General features: G+C 40.6%; 1 protein-coding gene across 2 annotated transcripts in view; it reads right to left on the bottom strand.

Annotated features, from left to right (window-relative positions):
- Window positions 1-13,866: 13,866 nt before the first annotated feature.
- Window positions 13,867-19,683, bottom strand: part of ASB12 (ankyrin repeat and SOCS box containing 12) — a 110,772-nt gene continuing 104,955 nt past the window's right edge. For both annotated transcript variants that reach the window (XM_044057569.1, XM_044057570.1), the window contains exon 3: window positions 13,867-14,206. In XM_044057569.1, coding sequence (XP_043913504.1) covers window positions 14,052-14,206 — 155 coding nt within the window. In that variant the 3' untranslated portion in view covers window positions 13,867-14,051. The remainder of the gene's footprint in view (window positions 14,207-19,683) is intronic.

Raw genomic sequence — 19,683 nt, 5'->3', positions numbered from 1 at the left:
GATTTTGGGCTTTTGCCCTCCCTTATTTTTGTCTATGTCCAGATTTCTTGCAATAGGAAGTTGAGAGGTATGCCACTCACCCATCATGAGAGGAGGGAGATCGTCAGCTAAATAAAACCTACTGTAAGAATACCCTCTGGCAGAAGGCCTAGACATCTGCTCCTTACCTATAGGGGACTCGGGGAGGAGTACGAGACCAGCTAAGAAGTTTTTTTGCAATCATGCCAAGTACTCTGTGCAAAAGAAAGCTACAACTCCTATCTACAGGAACTAGAAACACTCAGTATTAAACCAAATAGCATTTTCCTAGGTGATCCAAAGTATCCAGCTATAGCTTGAGAAACCTACACCAACATTAGTGCACAGGCACAGAGATTCCTGGATTTTTTTAATACAAATGCCTTGGAACAATTGTCAGAGTACTCATTGTGGGAATAACATCTTGGATTTTGTCCTTATTAATATAAGAGGATCTTGCAACATCCCTTGCATATCTTTATCACTTGTTAGGTCTGACCATAAAGCAGTCTCCTTCGAAATAAAACTGAAACCAGAGATCCCTTCTACCCAAGGTACTGTTAGAAATTTCATTCAGACAAAGTACTTACTGCTAAGTGATACGGTACATTGGCAGGCTTCATATCCCCACCAAACCCAGGTAATTCCGCTGAATATGCAGAAATGTAAACAGCTGCAGAGGTGTAGCTATACCTCACAGGAGAACAAGTGCAGGGCAAACCCAGAAATCAACCCACATAGCCAAACCATAATATCATGATGCTTTATAATAAAAAAATAATTTTGACCAAAAGTAAAAAGAGTGATTCCCAGAATGTTAGCGCCCTTGTCATTGAAATAAACATAGAACTCGGAAGATTAATAAACTCCACCAAAGCAAAGTTTGAGGCTAAAATAGCTACCCAAGCCAAAGACAATCCAAGGCATTTTTTAGTTATGTCCGTAATCTCAAAAGAACAATGCTGCAATGCACTGAGATGATTGAGAATTATGTTACCTACATTGAAGCTAAAGTCCTGCTGACTGATACATTTAGCTCTATCTTTACCCCTCTCTCCCCTCCGTTTGTCCTTCAAGATGTACCTGAAACTGTCCCACCTCCAGCTATCACATAAGACCAAGTCCTAAAAGTATTATCAACAGCTAAAAATACTGTATCAATTGGTCTTGAGAATATCCCTGGATGCATCTTAAATAGAATGAAGCACAATTTAACCATAACAACACTGTTCAGTGTCAGCCTCCATGCAGGTTTTGTACCAAGTGAATGCAGAACAGCTACAGTCATTCCCCTGTGTAAAGCAGGACCTTCCACAGACCCACAAGTCTGACCAGTCTCATATGCAAAGAGATAGAAAAACTTATCATGAAATTAATTAATCAGGATGTAGGGAACTTCCAAACACTAGACGCATCTCAGTTTGGATTTGTCAAGGGCAGGTCAACCCGATGGATTTTTTTTGAAAAGGTCACCAAAGCAGTGGATGAAGGCAAAATAGTACACCCCACATATCTCAACCAGACCAGAGCTTTTGACACAATTCCCCACTCGGACATAGAAAAAATAAAGTGGAAATAAACACTTGGGTCAGCCGCTGGATTGCCAACTGGCTCACAGATAGGACACACATAATAAAAATAGGGGAATTTACCCCCACAAAAAGGCCATTCATCAGTGGAGTCCCCCCAGAGATCTGTGATGGGACCTCTCCTGTTTGGTATTTACTTTTCTGATGTCAAAGCCAATACCAAAGTGATTTTGCTGATTGTTTGCAGATGACTGCAAGTTGGGAGCTGTCACTGAATCCCAAAATGACTTAGCCTTCCTACAGAAAAGTTTGTCTAAAAAAAAAATAACTGGTGTCAAAATCATGGACTGAAACTAAATGCCAAAAAATGCATTATTGTATCTTTTGGGAAGCCATTTACCCCAGGGAGCTCCCACATTAATAATACTCACTGAAAAGTTGACCCAGTTGTTTGGGATTTGGGAACTTATGTGGACAGCGACCTAACTTTTGAACAACATGGGTTTATTGTTGTATGAAAGGTCTTCTATATAGCACAGCTTGTAAACAAAGGGATTGTGTCTAGATTTAGGGATGATTGTCCCCATTTACTCAGTCCTCATTAGGCCATCATTGAATATAATGCCCCTTTGGTACATATCTGTCCAGACACATGCAACAACTGGACCTCCCACAGAGATGCCTTACTAAAAGAATGAGGCCTAAACAACATATCCAACATGGGCCAACTCAAAGCCCTGTCAATATACTTGGTATCGTACAGACTGCTAAGAGGTGACCTGTGTCTGGCATGCAAGGCATCCTCCAATCATTTACTGATGGATTTACTGCACTATAGCCAGTCAAATGTCATCAGAAATACTCAGTCTAGAAATCTAAATCTCATTTACATCTCCTCTATAACATAAACAGACTGGTTGTAGGGACAGGCATATCGTGCAGAAGATGGTGCTCGAATGTGTGTAAGTGTGAATGTGTAAGATAGTTCTCAACCTCTTACCTCCAGAATCAAGGACAAATGCAGAAGTAGTCAGGGACACTTTTTAAGATATTAGTACCATTAATTTGACAACCTGATGGAATAAAAGAATATGAATTAACATGCATTTTTCTAAAGTAAAAGAAGTGTATGGTTCTAATTACTGACATTTATTAAAGCTAATCCAACATTTTTTTCTCAGAGTTGCCATTTTTGGGAGGAACAGGAGAGAAGACAGCAAAAGTGTGAGCCAAAATCAGATGCAGTTGGGAGGTATGGGTGGATGTATGTCTGTGTGAGGAAGAGAGAGAGAAAGCAAGCACAGACCCAGACCTCTCAACTTCCTTATTCAAGAATTCTGGACAAAGCCAGAAATAATGGGGACAAAAACCTAAAGGATCGGGGACAATTTTAAAAATGTAACTCTAATTCCTTATAAAACTACCTGCTCTGTTTACTTTTTATCAACAAGCAAGAAGTCAGAATTATTCAGCTGATATGAAATGTTTTCTTTGTGCTTTCCAGGAACAGTAAGAAGTATAAAACTACAATTCTTGACCTTATTAACTGGCTGTAATCCTCAGTAATTTACCAGAAAAACATTTTTGATGGACGCAGCAAAAATATGTAGGTGAAATCTACCACCTTTAACCCCCAAATTACCACTTAGGAAGGATAAGGAGGGACAGAGCAAAACTGAGCCAAATTAAGGATATCCTGCAAAATCATAGGCAGTTGAGCAAGCATTTGATCACAATGAGATATCTGAGGTCTGGTCAGTTAAGAAAGCAGCTATAATTGCTGAGCATATTTAGCAGGGGGAGGTGCGGGGGGGGGGGGCTTGCCCACTTGAAATATTAGGGAAAGGAACTATTTTATATCAAAAGTATTAACACTTCATTATCTAAGTGTAATAAGGGAAGTAATGGACCTTTTATGGTTGGTGAGGCCCTATAACAGCAGCATCAGGCCTCACAACACAAGTGAGCAATCTATTATTTGCACTGTAGTGTCCAAACAGATGGGTATTATTGCTTGTGTGTAGCTAAGCTGAATCAACTCACCAGGCTGGCTCCATGTTCTTAACATTGAAAACAGTTGTGCTCATTACTTTGGCATCTGAGTTGGACTCTCTTATAGTGGGCCAACCTCATCTATTCCACAAAGATAGTATTTTCTTCAGAACAAATACTGCTTTTATACCTAAAATGGGATCCAAGTTTACTTTGAGTCAAGTTATCAATCTCCCTGTCTCCTTTCCAAAAGGTAAAAATGATATTCCATACATTAGATGCCCACAGACAACTCGGATATCATCTTAACAAAACTAAAACCTTCAGAAACTCTGTGATCAGTTGGTCATTTCTTGTGAAGATAAGAAAAAAATGCAACCTGTGTCAAAGCAGACTACTTCCAAATGGTTTTCACATGATATAACCTTTTGTTACATCCACATCAACAAGGCAATTCCATGCATGGTCAAGGCTCATTCTACTAAAGCACTGGTTTCATCTAGAAGTATTCATGAAACAGCAACTTGGTCCTTTGTGCATATGTTTACAATGCACTACAAACTAGATACGTCTTAAGGTTTAGGACAGCCTTTGCTAGGACCATTCTCCAGGGCTCCTGGAGCCCTCATCCTGCCTCTGCCCCAGTCAGTTTAAGCTGTGGTTGCCTACCTGTATAGGTAAAACTTACCTTACCACAATAGTAAATGTTCAAATGATCACTGCTGTATCCACTCCCTCACTCTCCCCTCCTCATTTTTTTTGTTTTTATATTTGCCGGGGTGAGAAGCTTTACATTTATTTTCCTAGCATTGATCTTTTCAGGGCCTTCCTCTCTCAGTTGTCATGAAAACTCTAAAGGGCTTGCAGCTCTCTTCTTCATATTTCTTCTTGAGCTGGTTAATGTTTGGTTACATAGACAAGTGCCCATAAGCTTTGGAAGCTGCCTGGCTGTTATATCCTTGGCAAGATATGACCCGTACAGATTAGGCTACTGCAACAGTAGTCAATGTGATGAACATCATAGCAGCACAGATTATAGGCACTAAAAGATTGCAATCAAAATGCTGACACTGAAACACGCATGCTCCAAGATGCTACTAGTTTAGTGGAACTAACTTTGTCAACAAAGGATAAATATGAAAATAACCTTGGGGCAAACTAAACAAAAATATCATTTTTCATCAGGGAGGCAAGCCCCCCACCTCCTTCTAAATATATATGTTTTCTCTTCCCTGCTATGACAACAGTCTTTCACCAGCACCTTCAATAAGCTGTCTTGTCAAACAACAAAACAATCTATATGGAGGAACCCATACATAATACAGATGTATGGAGAGAGAGACTGAGAGGTAACCATATATACAGTAAAGAATTAACACGTATGATTCTGACCATGTATTATCCAGATATGACCATAACAGCACATTCCCCAGTGTTTGAGCTTTTCATAGCTTGTGAAAATGAAAAATGTAGTACAGTGGTAAGAAACTGTAAGAAATTTGTAAATTAATATATAAATAGTTGTGCACATGTGATAGAAGTACAGTTATAGCCATTTTGTATGTTAAATTCATGAATTAAGCATTTGTCCCATTTGGAACCAAAGTTATTTAAAGCAGCAAATGCTATTTCAGCTTGAAGATAAGATAGTATCACATGAAAATGACAGGCAACTAGAAATTCTTTATTATAATGGTTATATGTAAAGTTTTTTGAAGTTTAAAAAGCTTCTATCATCAATGAAAACGTTAAAGCTGTAGTACAAGAAATTATTATTAGTCAATAGGTCAATACAGTGGTTTTCCAGCATTTCTATGTAAAATTTAGAGGAAAGTTGAGAATATTTTGTATTAACTCTCCAGTAAATACAAGTAGCGCTATTTTAAATGCTACTGTTCATTTTTCGCTAGATTTTATTAAGATGGTAGACTCTTATGTCCATAGTGGTATGGCTTTTTTATTTTCAGTAATGGCTTAATATATTCATCTTTTAGTAAAGTCAGAATTTTTCAGCTGATATGAAATGTTTTGTTTGTGCTTTCCAGGACACAGTATTTGCTGATGTGAACTAACTTCATTCTGAAAGTTTTGGGCCTATCAATAATGTCAAAAATTAAATAAGGCCATTTATGTGCGAGTTCTCTGTAGAGTTTATTTACCACTCTTTGATATTCAAGTATTGATGAATCCATTGGATATTTTATGACTAAGTTTCTTACATTAATACACATCTTTCTCCTGAAATAACCATAATATCTAAAGGACAATTTGCAACTGTCTCACAATTTCAGTTAGCATTGCAGTAAGATATAGGGCCTGGGGCCAAATATAATTGCCATGTCCTCCCATCTGATTATCACATGAGCAGCAAATTAAAGAACCAAAACAGCTATAAAATGAAAACTTCCAAAAATGAAAAATACATGAGTACTTACTTATACGCTAAGTATGGGAATCATAAAATTACTGACATGGAAACAAAATATATTATGCAACCACAAAAATCACTAGCAACCAAAAAATAGTCATGTAAAATAAGTAATTGATGTTAACAAAGACTTCATCATGAAATTAATCCATACTGCTAAGTTACTCCCTTCAGTACAGTTTATTTAATGAAGTTAGAGTACCCATGCCCATCATATGACTTTTTTTTTATTTTTCAATTAGTCAAGAAAATTCTGGGCAAACTCAAACTGGAAGACCCTTCTGGTACTGCCTTCTTCCCATTTAGATAGCACTTTGCCAGCAGTTATGGTGACAAGCAGATATGTGAAAGAAAGTTTCATTACCCCAAATTGAGAATTTGTCTTTCTCATTTCATTACACACAAGGAACATTACAGAACCAGTGTCCAGTTGTTTTGATCTGCCGCCCCCCCCCCCATTTTTGTTTTAAATATTATTGCAGATTATGATGCTTCTGTAAGCCTTGCTGTCGCATACCTGTCCTGAATTCAGAAGAGAGCATGGTAGAGAATCAGTTTTAATAATAATTGCTCTCCACATAATTGAAACATATGTTGGAAAAGTTACAGACTTGCTGGTATTAATATTAGCAAACATTTTAGACAGTATTATTGGTCTACCCACGTCATCATATCCCATTCAAAAGTTTATGCTACAAAGAAATGTACTCTTTATAAACAGGAGCTCATCAGAATGTTAGCAATATGAATGCCATCTTTGTTTTTCTTTTACAGCATAGGAAAACTATCAAATACCTAACTCACTAAAATCACTAAAGGGAATAACCATACAGTAAAACATTTTTTTTTTTGCCCTCTGTACCCTCTGCCACTTCTCATCTCTAAATGTATCCATACACACTCCATGGTCACACAATCATGCAGAAAGGCATACTTAACAATAAGGTTCAATAATGGGTACCTTTCCTCCATGACATGGCAGTGATAACTAGGTTTGATAAAATGAGACCTGAAGACATGGGAGATTCATGATCCACTGATTAAAAAATAGATTGATTAATGATACAGATAGTTTAGAAATTATACAGCATGCATCATTGTCGCAGCTATAGTGTCTTGTTATTAGGCTCCAAAGTCATCACAAGAGATGTTCCCTATGGAAGGACAGTACTGGATCCTCTGTTTTTCTCATTGTACACATTGAATGGGGGAATCCTGCCATAAATCTATGCTTCTGTAATATGCTCAACCCATCAGACATTCCATTGATAGAATTAGCATAAAATAGGTTTGATCTAGATTCAAAAATTTCTACAGTAAAAAAAAAAAAAAAAAACACACAATGATTGTAGTTCACATGGCACCATTGCTCACAGTGATTGTAGTTCACATGACACAATTGCTCACAGTGATTGTAGTTCACATGGCACCATTGCTCACAGTGATTGTAGTTCACATGGCACCATTGCTCACAGTGATTGTAGTTCACATGACACCACTGCTCACAGTGATTGTAGTTCACATGACACCACTGCTCACAGTGATTGTAGTTCACATGACACCATAGCTCTCAGTGATTGTAGTTCACATGACACCATTGCTCTCAGTGATTGTAGTTCACATGACACCATTGCTCACAGTGATTGTAGTTCACATGACACCATTGCTCACAGTGATTGTAGTTCACATGACACCATTGCTCACAGTGATTGTAGTTCACATGGCACCATAGCTCACAGTGATTGTAGTTCACATGACACCATTGCTCACAGTGATTGTAGTTCACATGACACAATAGCTCACAGTGATTGTAGTTCACATGACACCATTGCTCACACTGATTGCAGATGTTCATCGTGCATACAGCTGCAGTCATAACAGATGGGGTTCTCCAGCCGTCAGGCGGGTCCTCGGTTGGCCGAATTCCAAAGTCTAGGTCCGGTGTTGGTTGTCGTCGCTTCTTCCCTGACGTCAGTGCGACAGGGGTATAAAAGAACCAGCCGACGCCATTTTCTTCAGTCTTTTTTGCCGTGCGGTGCCCGAAGCAGAAGCAGTTCGCAAGTGCCGGTCGGCCAGCTCCTGAGATTACAAAAAATTTTGGAACCGAAGTCTTCTTAAAAGCTAAGTACCCCGTTGGGGAAACTTTTTCTTGCCTCAGACCGATGTCAGACAAAGTTAATAATTGTATTTCTTGTGGGAAGCAAATACCGCATAAGGATTTCCATTCCCTCTGTATACCTTGTTTAGGCCCAGACCACGACGTCTCGGTCTGTCGCTTTTGTGCTACATTCAACAAACGCACTATTAAGTGTCTGGCGGTGTTCGCCCAGCATTATTTTGGGAAAGCATTTAACTATACTATGTCGTCGGATACTCCGAGTCCGGTTTTGTCTAAAAAATGCAAAGACAAGGACCGACACTTGAGGTCCGCGGCCTCTACCGACACCACGCCAAAGCCGACTACACGTGGTCCGGTTCTCAGCGAGATGCCTACGCAGCCCCTGATTACCGACGACACATCTTTGGCGGTGTCTCCTGTACCCGAGGTCGCTGGCTCCTCGGCCCACACCCTGACTAAAGATACTGAAGCCACGGTTGGCATTGAAACACAGAATGTGGACAGGTCCACCTCCACTCAAGGTGTCTTCAGACCTTCCTCTTCTTTCTCCATCAAGGCTTTCACCAAGCCTAAAGCTACCATGCACCCTAAGAGACCAGCTACACAGGGCCCATCTCCAGGCCCCATGCCTAAGAGACAGATGCTTAAAATGGCTGAGGACTTAATTACTCTAATCAGAGGTTCTCAGCCACCTCCGGACAAAAGACCCAGAGTGGAGGAAGATTCCCCCTCTTCTGATCAGGGCTCCATTATTTCAAAGCACTCTGATTATCAGGAACAGTCTTACTCTCCTTTTGAAGACTTTGATGCAGAGGAATATATTCCTTCTGTATCCCCCCCTGAGGATTACTCATTTGGTGAAACTCTGCATACCTTAAGGGAACACTTCCACTGGGAAGGCCAGGATTATTCAGATTCCAAGAAAAGGCTCAGGGAATTTCTTTTGTTACCCCAGCACATGCCTCTGGCTATACCTCCTGTCCTGGACATCCTAGATGATGTTTACTCGGAGGCCTGCCTTAACCCGGACTCTCTCCCTCCAGCTCCAGTTAAGCCTGACAGGTACTACAGGGTTCCTGACTCACACCAATTTCTATACAAAAGCCATGCTGCTGACCTAGAAACCATCTCACAGGGGCCCAAGGGAGTTAAGGCCTCCATTGCCAAAATCCCACTGCCTTCCGAGAGAGATTCCAGATCCTTAGAAAGGTGGGGAAAAAAGGTATATACCTCGGCTACCTTATCCATGAGGGCCTTAAACTGTCAGTTTCATATGCTAAAATACCAACAGTTTATGTTATCTCAATTGAAAAGTAAAATGTCACAACCTGAACAACCAGACATGAAGGAGTTGCAGGATTTGATGCATAGTGCAGAACAAGTGGGTAAACATACCTTACAATGTGGTTTTGATGCTCTAGAGGCCTCATGTAGAGCTGCTGTTACAGGCTCAGTCATACGTAGGCATGCCTGGCTCAAAGAACAAGCCTTGCCTGATCATGTCAAAGCTAAATTACTAGACGCCCCTCTTCAAAAGGATGTACTATTTGGGCAAATGCTGAGGAAGTATTACAGAAAATGGAGGAAAAGGCTAAATCAATGCAAACTGTGAAAGAATTTCTGCAGGTTCAACCCCCACATTTTAGTAGAAATTGGCCTTCCAAAAACTGGTCCTTTCCTGCCACAGACAGACCCCAAAGAGGCAGATACAGGCGCCCGAGGGGCAGAGGACAAACACAAGGCTCGTACAGAGGCAGACAATGGCAAGCTCCTACATAAAGAGGTGGTGAGGACAACTCGCAATCTTTCAGAAAGCAAAACCAATGACTTTCCCCTTTGCATGCCAACCAGGTCTCAAATGTCAACTCCCTTAGGAGGAAAGCTGGCACTATTCTCAAAAAATTGGCATATTGTCACAAAGGACAAATGGATCCTGAACATTATAAACAGAGGCTACAAATTCCATTTTCATACCCTTCCAAAAATGAAAAGCATGCCAAACCTGCCACACAATCAAAGGGCAGAGGCACAAAAGCAAATTTCAGATCTTATAAACATGAAAGCAATTCAAGAGGTACCTACGCACGAACAAGGTCAAGGATTTTATTCCAGGCTATTTCTGGTGCCAAGGAAGGGCAAAGATTGGAGACCTATTTTGGATCTTTCCATCCTAAACACATTCCTACTCGTACCAAAATTCAGGATGCTCACTCTACAGCAACTTCTTCCCATGCTGGGCAAGGAGTCTTGGCTGGTAACATTGGACCTCAATGAGGCATACCTGCATGTCCCAATCAGACAAAATTGCAGAAGATACCTCAGATTTCTTGCAGGTTCAACACATTATCAATTCTCTGCTTTGCCCTTTGGTTTATCTACTGCGCCCAGAGTATTCACGAAATGCCTGGCATCAGTAATTGCCTACTGCAGACTTCAAGGGATACAAATATACCCTTATTTGGACGACTGCCTGATCCAAGCGGACAGCAAGCACATTCTTCTGAAACATCTGGCTTATGTAATAATGTTATTAAACTCTCTAGGATACACAGTCAACAAAGAGAAATCAAGACTAATACCCTCTCGAAGATAATTTTCCTGGGTGCCAATTTGGACACAAACACCCAGATGGCCTACCTCACGCCAGAGAAGCAGGGGCAACTAATTCAATATTTCAGAACACTGGCAAATTGCACTAGGCTGACTGCAAGGAAAATCCTGCAGGCTCTGGGATTCATGGCATCTTGCATCTTACTAATCCCATGTGCAAAGCTGCATATGAGAAAACTACAATGGTACCTAAAAAACATATGGTCTCAACACAGCCACAGTTTGGAAACAATGATACCACTAATTCCATGTCAGCAAAAGGAATTTCTGTGGTGGGCTCAAGCATGCCAAACAAACACAGGTCTTCCATTCAGCAGGCCTCAAGCAGATCAAGTCATCACAACAGACGCCTCGGACTACACCTGGGAGGCGCACATGACAGACCAGTGCATTCAGGGCAAATGGACCCAAAAAGAAGAGCACCTTCACATCAATCAAAAAGAAATGCTAGCAGTGATAAATGCTATTACAGCCTTCAAGGACCTTCTACAACCAGGTCAGCTATTGATAAGAACAGACAACACCACTGTTATGTGGTACATAAACAAGCAGGGAGGAACACATTCTTATCCCCAATGCAGACTGGCCATGTCTCTTTGGAACATGGCCATGGACTTACAAATGGAACTACAAGCACAGTACTTGCCAGGCAAGGAAAACACACTGGCAGACAACCTAAGCAGGAACATGACAGATCCACACGAATGGAAGTTGCATCCAAAAGTTTTTACAGAAATAATCCAAGAATGGGGAAGGCCAGACATAGATCTCTTTGCCTCCCACAAAAATCATCAATTGACAAAATTCTGCTCAAGGATCTTCCATCCAAAGGCCTGGAGAGTGGACGCTCTCTCTTTCAGTTGGACATCAATGACAGTTTATGCCTTCCCACCTCTTCCTCTGCTGCCCAAAGTCCTATTGAAGACCAGAGCAGACAGACCAAAGATGATCCTCATTGCTCCGGACTGGCCAAGGCAACACTGGTACCCACTACTAAGGAGCCTGACGCATTCCCCACCATGGACCCTGCCTCTAATCACTCTTCTTCTGACTCAGCACAGCTTCAGAACTCTTTACAGTCAGCTGAAGACACTCAATCTAGACGCATGGAAGATTCCTTAGCATCACAGCAGGCCCTGCTCTCCAAGGAGGTGCAGGATGTCATTTTGGAGGCCAGAAGGCCATCAACTAGAAAAGCTTACTCTGCAAAATGAAAACGTTTTTGTGTTTGGAATGAGAAAAAGGGCCAGTGCCCTGGAAAACTAAATTTGCCTCAAATACTACAATATTTGGCCGAGCTGCTAAGCAGTGGACTTTCGTTCTCCTCCATCAAAATCCATGCCTCAGCCATTTCTGCAGAATACAACACTGATCCACCTTTATTCTCTCACCCTCTATTAAGACAGTTCCTCAGAGGGGCTAAGAATTTAAGACCTCCAAGAAAACAACCAATACCTGCTTGGGATCTTAATTTCATTCTGGAAAAACTGACTTTGCCCCCTTTTGAACCAGCTGCCTCATCAGATTTACAATATTTGTCCTGGAAAACAGCTTTCCTTCTGGCTATCACTTCAGCTCGTAGAGTTTCAGAACTACAGGCTCTTATGGCTGTCCAGCCTTTCATCATCTTCCATCAGGACAGAGTTTCATTACGTACCAACCCGTCCTTTATGCCTAAAGTGGTATCCAGGGTAGCTTTAAATCAGGCCATACATTTACCTACTATTTATCCTAATCCTCAAAACAAAGGGGAGAGATTACTGCATTCCTTGGACATCCACAGACAACTACATTATTATTTGGACAGAACAAAGCCTTTCAGAAAATCAGAACAGCTTTTTGTGGCCTATGCGGTAGGAGCTCAAGGAAAGTCAATATCCAAACAGACAATCTCAAAATGGATAGCCCACTGCATACGCTTTTTTATTCCTTTCATGGCAAAACTGTACCTACAGGCATTAGAACTCATTCCACCAGGGCCACAGCCACCTCTGCAGCCTTCCTCAGAGGAGTTCCTACCAAGGATATTTTAGAAGCAGCCACTTGGAGTTCTGTGCATACCTTCTCTAAGCACTACAACCTACCTTTATACTCCAAGTCTAGAGCAGGCTTTGCCACTGCAGTCTTGCAGGGCATCCTGGCTCCTCCTAGTTCCACCTAGTGCCTACCACCCCTTTCTTAGCTTTGGGATTCTACCCATCTGTTATGACTGCAGCTGTATGCACGATGAACATAGTACAGTTTTGTACCTACCATAAATGTAGATGTTCGAGTGCTAATACAGCTGCAGTCCAAGTTTCCCTCCCACCTTCCCCTCTAGGGGTATTCTTTTATGGTGCATTTGCTTGCAACTACTGTTTTTTTATTATATTGCATTGCATTATTACATTATTTTATGTATTGCCTTCCTTCTGGGGGCACCTGACATCTGGGGCAAGAAAGACTGAAGAAAATGGCGTCGGCTGGTTCTTTTATACCCCTGTCGCACTGACGTCAGGGAAGAAGCGACGACAACCGACGCCGGACCTAGACTTTGGAATTCGGCCAACCGAGGACCCGCCTGACGGCTGGAGAACCCATCTGTTATGACTGCAGCTGTATTAGCACTCGAACATCTACATTTATGGTAGGTACAAAACTGTACTGTCACATGACACCATTGTTCACAATGATTGTAGTTCACATGACACCACTGCTTTCTGTCTACTTTAAAAGAAATAAAAAAAAATAAGTTAGCAGCCAGTCTGCCTGGCAAGGTACATTTGATTCTGAAGATGCCATAATTTGCTACAACTCCTAAGTCAGCTATAGCTTATGCAGATAACCTTACATGCAGCTGCCTACACATAGAATCCTTTAGATACCCAGAAGATCTCTTTACTAGGCATTGCCCACTATATGCAAGGGCACTTCATAAATTAGCTTTATTTATCAAGTAATGGGTCAGTGATCGCAGCCATCTGAGTTGATTTTGGCAAATAATATTCCAATATCAGATCAGTGGAGAAAACACAGTATTGATAATCCTGAATTCTGAAGCAGCACGCATTTCCTGCCACAGATGCTGCATTTTGTTGTTTAGTAAAAGATCTTGTAAAACTAATCAAAGCAGTGAACACTTCCTTGTAGTCTCTTTCCAAAGTGTTTGTTGACAGTCTCTAGCCTGAAAGTCTGATATTAATAGTATCTACTTTATTCCACTATGCAATCCCACAGTATCAAGCCACAGACTGAGTAAACAGCATATGTATTATTGTTTGCTTTACAAACACTAGAATTGTGCACAATAATTTTCATGAAGTGTGCAAACTGAAGACTCCTTTCCGTGTTTTGCCATCTCTCTTCATACAAGCTGTCATACTGCTGAAATTTGCACAACAGTTTCGTGTTTGAGGTAGTCCTTCAGTATGGCAGGTATATCTAATCGATCTATTGATTGTAGTTCCTTGGCTTGCAATAACGATTTTCTTATCACCAGTCTGCACTGAGACATCAGCATTTTGGGATGAGCTGGAAAATGCAAGTATCAGAAGAAAAAGCAGTATGTTATTTACTGGAAACAAAGCACAATGCTCAACAGAACGTCTGTAAATACTAGCGGTATTAAAATGTAATTATTTTGTCATCATGGCCATTTTAATTCAACTGTCTCAGATCAGTTCATATTACATTTATATTGTAAAACTGACTTATTAAATTTGTTTAATTATGGTATTTCTTATTGGATTAACAAAAAAAATGTCTATTTATATTGAAAATATACCAGATTTCAATATTTAAAATAATGTTACATCTGTTGTATAGACTGAAAAGATGAACACATTTGGTACTCAAGATCCTTGTTAAGTATCTTTCAAAATAGGAAACAGAGGTAAAGATTGGCATATTGTTAAGAAAAGGGATTATTTTACCTTGTGCATCATTTATTTTTGTATTGTTGATTTTGGCTCGGCTATAAATGCCCCTGCACTTTCTTGAGATGGCATTTTAAACATTGGGTAAGATGGCAATCCAGGTCATAGCCTCCTATAGGTCCCCAACCATGTCCCTAGACTCTAACTCCACATTCCTAAGCATCCTGGAATCTATCAAGGTCCAACCCAACACTCTCATAATAAGAGACTTCAACTACCCCTCCATCAACTGGGAGAACTATTCAAGCACCAATACACTGGCCCAACGCTTCATGGAATTCATCAATTCCAATGCCCTGCACTAGCTCATTCTGACCCCCTCTAAAGGAAAAAACATCCTTGACCTGGTTATTACTAACGTGGGTGAGTGTTGCTCTACGTCAGTAGTCAATCCCTCCCTGGTCAGATCTCACCATAAACTAATCATCATGGAAATCCACATCTCACCCATACCCCCCACAAAGTTAACCACCTTGAAAAACCTCTCCATAGCTGACTTTTGGCTCCTACAAACAGAGGTGGCTAACTTCACAGCAACCATGCCAATGGAAAATAGCTGCATGACTGCCAAATCATACACAAATGCACTGTACAAACGTACATAAATGCAAGGAACTAGCCATACCCAACAAAACCAAGACTCTCTCCTCCAAAAACAGGAAGCCAGTCTGGTGGTCCCCTGCCATTAATAAACTCTACAACAGAAGGAAGAAACTGTTGCAGAAAAAGGTGAAGTCCCAAGACTGGAAAAACTTCCTTAGCCTCAACAAAAAGTTGAGATCCTTCATCAAATCCTCTAAAGCCAGCTATGAAGGCAGAATTGCTGCAGACATTTAATCACAAAGCCTTCTATAGTTATATCAAGAACCTCCACGGCAATACACAGATTTGCTCTGAGTTACTGCACAATGGTACCTCTTATACTGAGCCAACAGATATTGCCAACATACTGGCTGACAGATTTAATGCCAACTTTACCCCTCTCCACCCCCCCCAAAGGACCAATCACAATACTGGAAGAATGACAGGCACCCAGCATTACTGCAGCACAGGTTAAATTTTCCAAGGCCAAGAACACATCTTCCATGGGACCCAATAATATCCCCGGCTGTGTTATACATGAACTAGAAAGTGAACTGGCACCACATCTGTGTGCCCTGTTGTCACAGCCTCACCTCAGGCTTTGTCCCTACTGAATGGTGCACTGTTACAGTCATCCCTCTCCATAAAGGGGGAGCAACTACAGACCCTGGGAATTATCGCCCCATTAGCCTAACGAGTCTGATATGTAAAGCTATGGATCACATCATCATGGACCTGATTAACAAAGACACAGGAAATCCTCAAACTCTAGACCCCATGTAATTTGGCTTTGTGAAAGGGAGATCATGCCTGCTCAACCTGGTCGACTTCTTTGAGTCAGTCACCAGGGCTGTGAATGAAAGTAAGGCAAGGGCATACAGCCTACCTCAGTCTGGTCAAGATCCTTGATACCATTCCTCACTCAGGAATTATTGACAAACTCACCAAACTAGGCATCAACCCCTATGTTGCTAGGTGAGTTGCAAATTGGCTCACAGATAAAACACACAGTGTGAAAGTAGCAGACTCCAAGTCAGACTGCCGACCAGTCACAAGTAGAGTCCCACATGGATCAGTCCTGGGTCCTCTCCTGTTCGGCATCTACTTCTCAGAAATCCAGGCCAACACAAAGGGACTCTGGCTGACCAGGTTTGCAGACAAGCTGTGAGCCATGATTAACTCCCCAAGTGATGCAGATATCCTACAGAAAGGCCTCACTGAGATCAATAACTGGTGTCGAAACCATGGCTTTAAGCTTAATGCCAAAAAAATGTGTCATCATCCCCTTTGGTAAAAACTCAGTTCCCACTAATTACCACATCAATGGGAGCCCACTGAAGGCATTATAAGAGAACTGGGGACGCAGGTTAACAACAACCTCTCCTTTGACCACCATATTGCCACTGTGGTCAGAAAGTCCTTCTATGCGGCACATCTCATTACCAAGGGTTTTGCTTCCAGGAAGAAAGAGGTCATCATCTCTCTCTACTCTTCCCCTCATTAGACCAATCATTGAGTAAAATGCTCAATTTGGCATGTACCTCACTAGACACCTGCAACAGCTGGAGAGGCCACAGAAGTACCTCATAAAGAGGATCCTAGGCATTAAACACATGTCCTATATGGACAGATTCAAAAGACTCCAGCTGATCTTCATCTCATATTGCCTACTTAGAGGCAATCTTTGCTTGACTTGCAAGGCCATGTCTGACCCAGCTCTGTTAGAAATGCTGCATCTAAAGAAATCCCAATTCATCCACACTACATGCTCCAGAGACCTCAACCTCATTACTAGAATCAACAGAGCATGCTGGAGAGACAGGTTCCTCACCCAGAGTCTGCCCATGCTCTGGAATAGACTTTTATAATGTAATATATATATATATATATATATATATCAAGCAGAGCACCTCGCTGTCCCTCTTCAACAGAAATCTTGATAAGTGGATGGGTAATAAAGTTCACCCCTGGGATCACTCCTGTGGCTCTACTTGATAGAGCTACTGAGAACTATTGTCAGGTGGCATGATGCCAGGGCACTTCTATGGGCTAGCGTTGTAAAGACTCCAGGGCCATTGGCCTAGTACACACCTATGAACCTAAAAGTCAAACTTTGACATGAAGCTTAGTTCTCTTTCCTAGCATGTTACTATAATTAAGTACATATAGTAATACAGTACGTCTACCTGAACTCTACAAAAACACAATATTCTACAGATGAGTATGCAGTCATCTGAAAGTAGTGTATGAATTTGCTTTTAAAATATTGGCTTCCTACCATGTGGGAACTCCAATGAAAAGAGGCTGCTGGCCTAGTAGGACTTACTAAGTCCACAAAGCATAAATAAATAAATAAATAAAAATAAAAAAAATTGCTTTACCCCAAAATTGCCCCCTATGCTTCACTATACTAGTGTAATTTTACTTATTCTTTTTACAGATCACACTTGTATCCCCAGAGTATAAGTTTAGACATTCTTTTACATTCAGCTTGCTCTGTTTAATCACATAATATGGGAGTTCTCAGAATAGCAGCTTGTTTTCCTAATTTCTGGAGAGAGAATCGGTACAACTTTTACCATTTTCCAAATACCCTTCTCTGGACACTATCTTGCTTTATCTACAAATACTGGCTTAAATCAGTTACATTTAAAGGGGTAAGAAGTTTTTAGCTGTAGAATCACTTCACCTACTTGCTCACTTGGAGAGAGCTATAATTCATCCTGTCTACTTAACAGCTGCTGACAAGTCATACTACAATTGTCGGCTTATCAGTTTTGGAGGAAATGTGCTTCCTCTGTCCAGTAGTAGGTATGCTATTTCATTCAGCAAATATGTGCTTAAGTCTATTCATAGACATCCAGAATAGTGTTCATGGTTTCTTATTGGTGGCAAAGGAGGCAGTGCTTCAAAATCTTGCTGTACGGGTTTTCCTTGGACCAAACATCTGAACTGGAATAAATAGTATGATACTGGAACCAATGGGACAGATTCCTAAGTAACGTAATGCGAGACTTCATATGTACCTAACATGGTGCACATTGAACAGACGTAAGGGAAAAACAGCTAAGCCTTATTTTATTGGTATGTGGTTTTTAAGGCTCTTGTCATACAGCGGAATATATATATCCTAACATTAGGAAATATAAGTACGAATCTGTTCTTTGAAACTATCACCCCAGCAACGTAAGTAAGGCTGCAGTTGTAAGCAGATCTCCTTCAAACTAAGGAAGGTTGTTAGTTGGATGCCTTAGAGACGATTTCTGCAGTTGTTTTTTGTCATGTAGGGGTGGCAGTTGAAAATGAATGCCTGGAAAAAGACAATATCAAATAAATATAAATCTGAGGAAATTAGAGGATGAGATCATTAGAAATAAGATGACAACAGTGGGAGCTGCAGAACGTAAAAGGTAGGTCACAATACAGAAAATATATGCTTAACAGAAGTTTGTTTAACTGGGTGAGTGGTTTGGTCCAAAGACCATTTTCAGCCATGAGTTTGGTGGAAGAAAAACGACATGCCAAACAACAAGTAATACAGATGTACTTCAGGCAAGAATGACCTAATACAACATTGTGAAAAATGAAGTGTATGAGTCCAACATTATGAGAAGTGAAGTAATTATTAAACACAACTACTAAATAGTCCTCACATGCATAATGTAAAATGTGTACTGTAGATAAGCTCTAAATACATGAAAAAATGAATCTGGACTACAAGTAAGGAAAAGAGGAAAAACAGATTATGTTAAGGCAGAGAAATACTCCTGGCTGTAGAAAGAAATAGATCACAGGTAAAGGGCAATGTAATGTAAATGCTTAAAACGTCACTACCGTTCTTTTCTTTAATGTTTTATTATACATTTGTGAGGTCTACAGTTTTTAAACTATAGAGGTGGGTTAGACAAGAAACAAAGATGTTAGCATAGTTGCATCAAGGTATACATGCCAAAACAGTAGAGTGTCAAGGAGAGGCAGTTATAATGGTAAACCAAAACATCCAGGTTATACCTCCTCTTACTAGTGTTCTGCAGGTCAGAACTTGCAAAAAAACATAACTTCTTCCCTGTGAGTTAGCAGCCCAAGTGTCACCTGGGTAGGCACAGCCACTAGATGCTAGTCAAGTAACCTTTCATATGTGTGATTTTGTAAAACATACAGAAATATTCAAGGTTAGGGGTACAGATTGCTGCAAGAAATACTTTATTTTGTATTTTTTTTCTTTAAAAGTTCAGTCTTGATAACTGCTGTTTTGGCAAGCTGATCTTGTCACGAGTTACCACGAATCCAAATAAAATAGAAGTAAATGTAAAATAAAATTAACTTGCCATGGAAAGCATAGTAGAAAAATAATTTTTGAAAGAGATGTAGAGGAATATATAATTTGGTCTTCGATCATAACCAGCTTGTTTTATGTTTGAGACAAGGATGTCTTCATTCAAAAGGTGAAGCTAGGCATCCATGTGGAGAACACATAATAAAAGGCTATGA

Source organism: Protopterus annectens, chromosome 15.part0, assembly GCF_019279795.1.
Source record: "Protopterus annectens isolate FY-2018-M chromosome 15.part0, PAN1.0, whole genome shotgun sequence".
NCBI classification, from domain to species: Eukaryota; Metazoa; Chordata; order Ceratodontiformes; family Protopteridae; genus Protopterus; species Protopterus annectens.
Note: the sequence above shows the minus strand (reverse complement) of the source record. Positions and strands in the feature narration are given on the sequence as shown.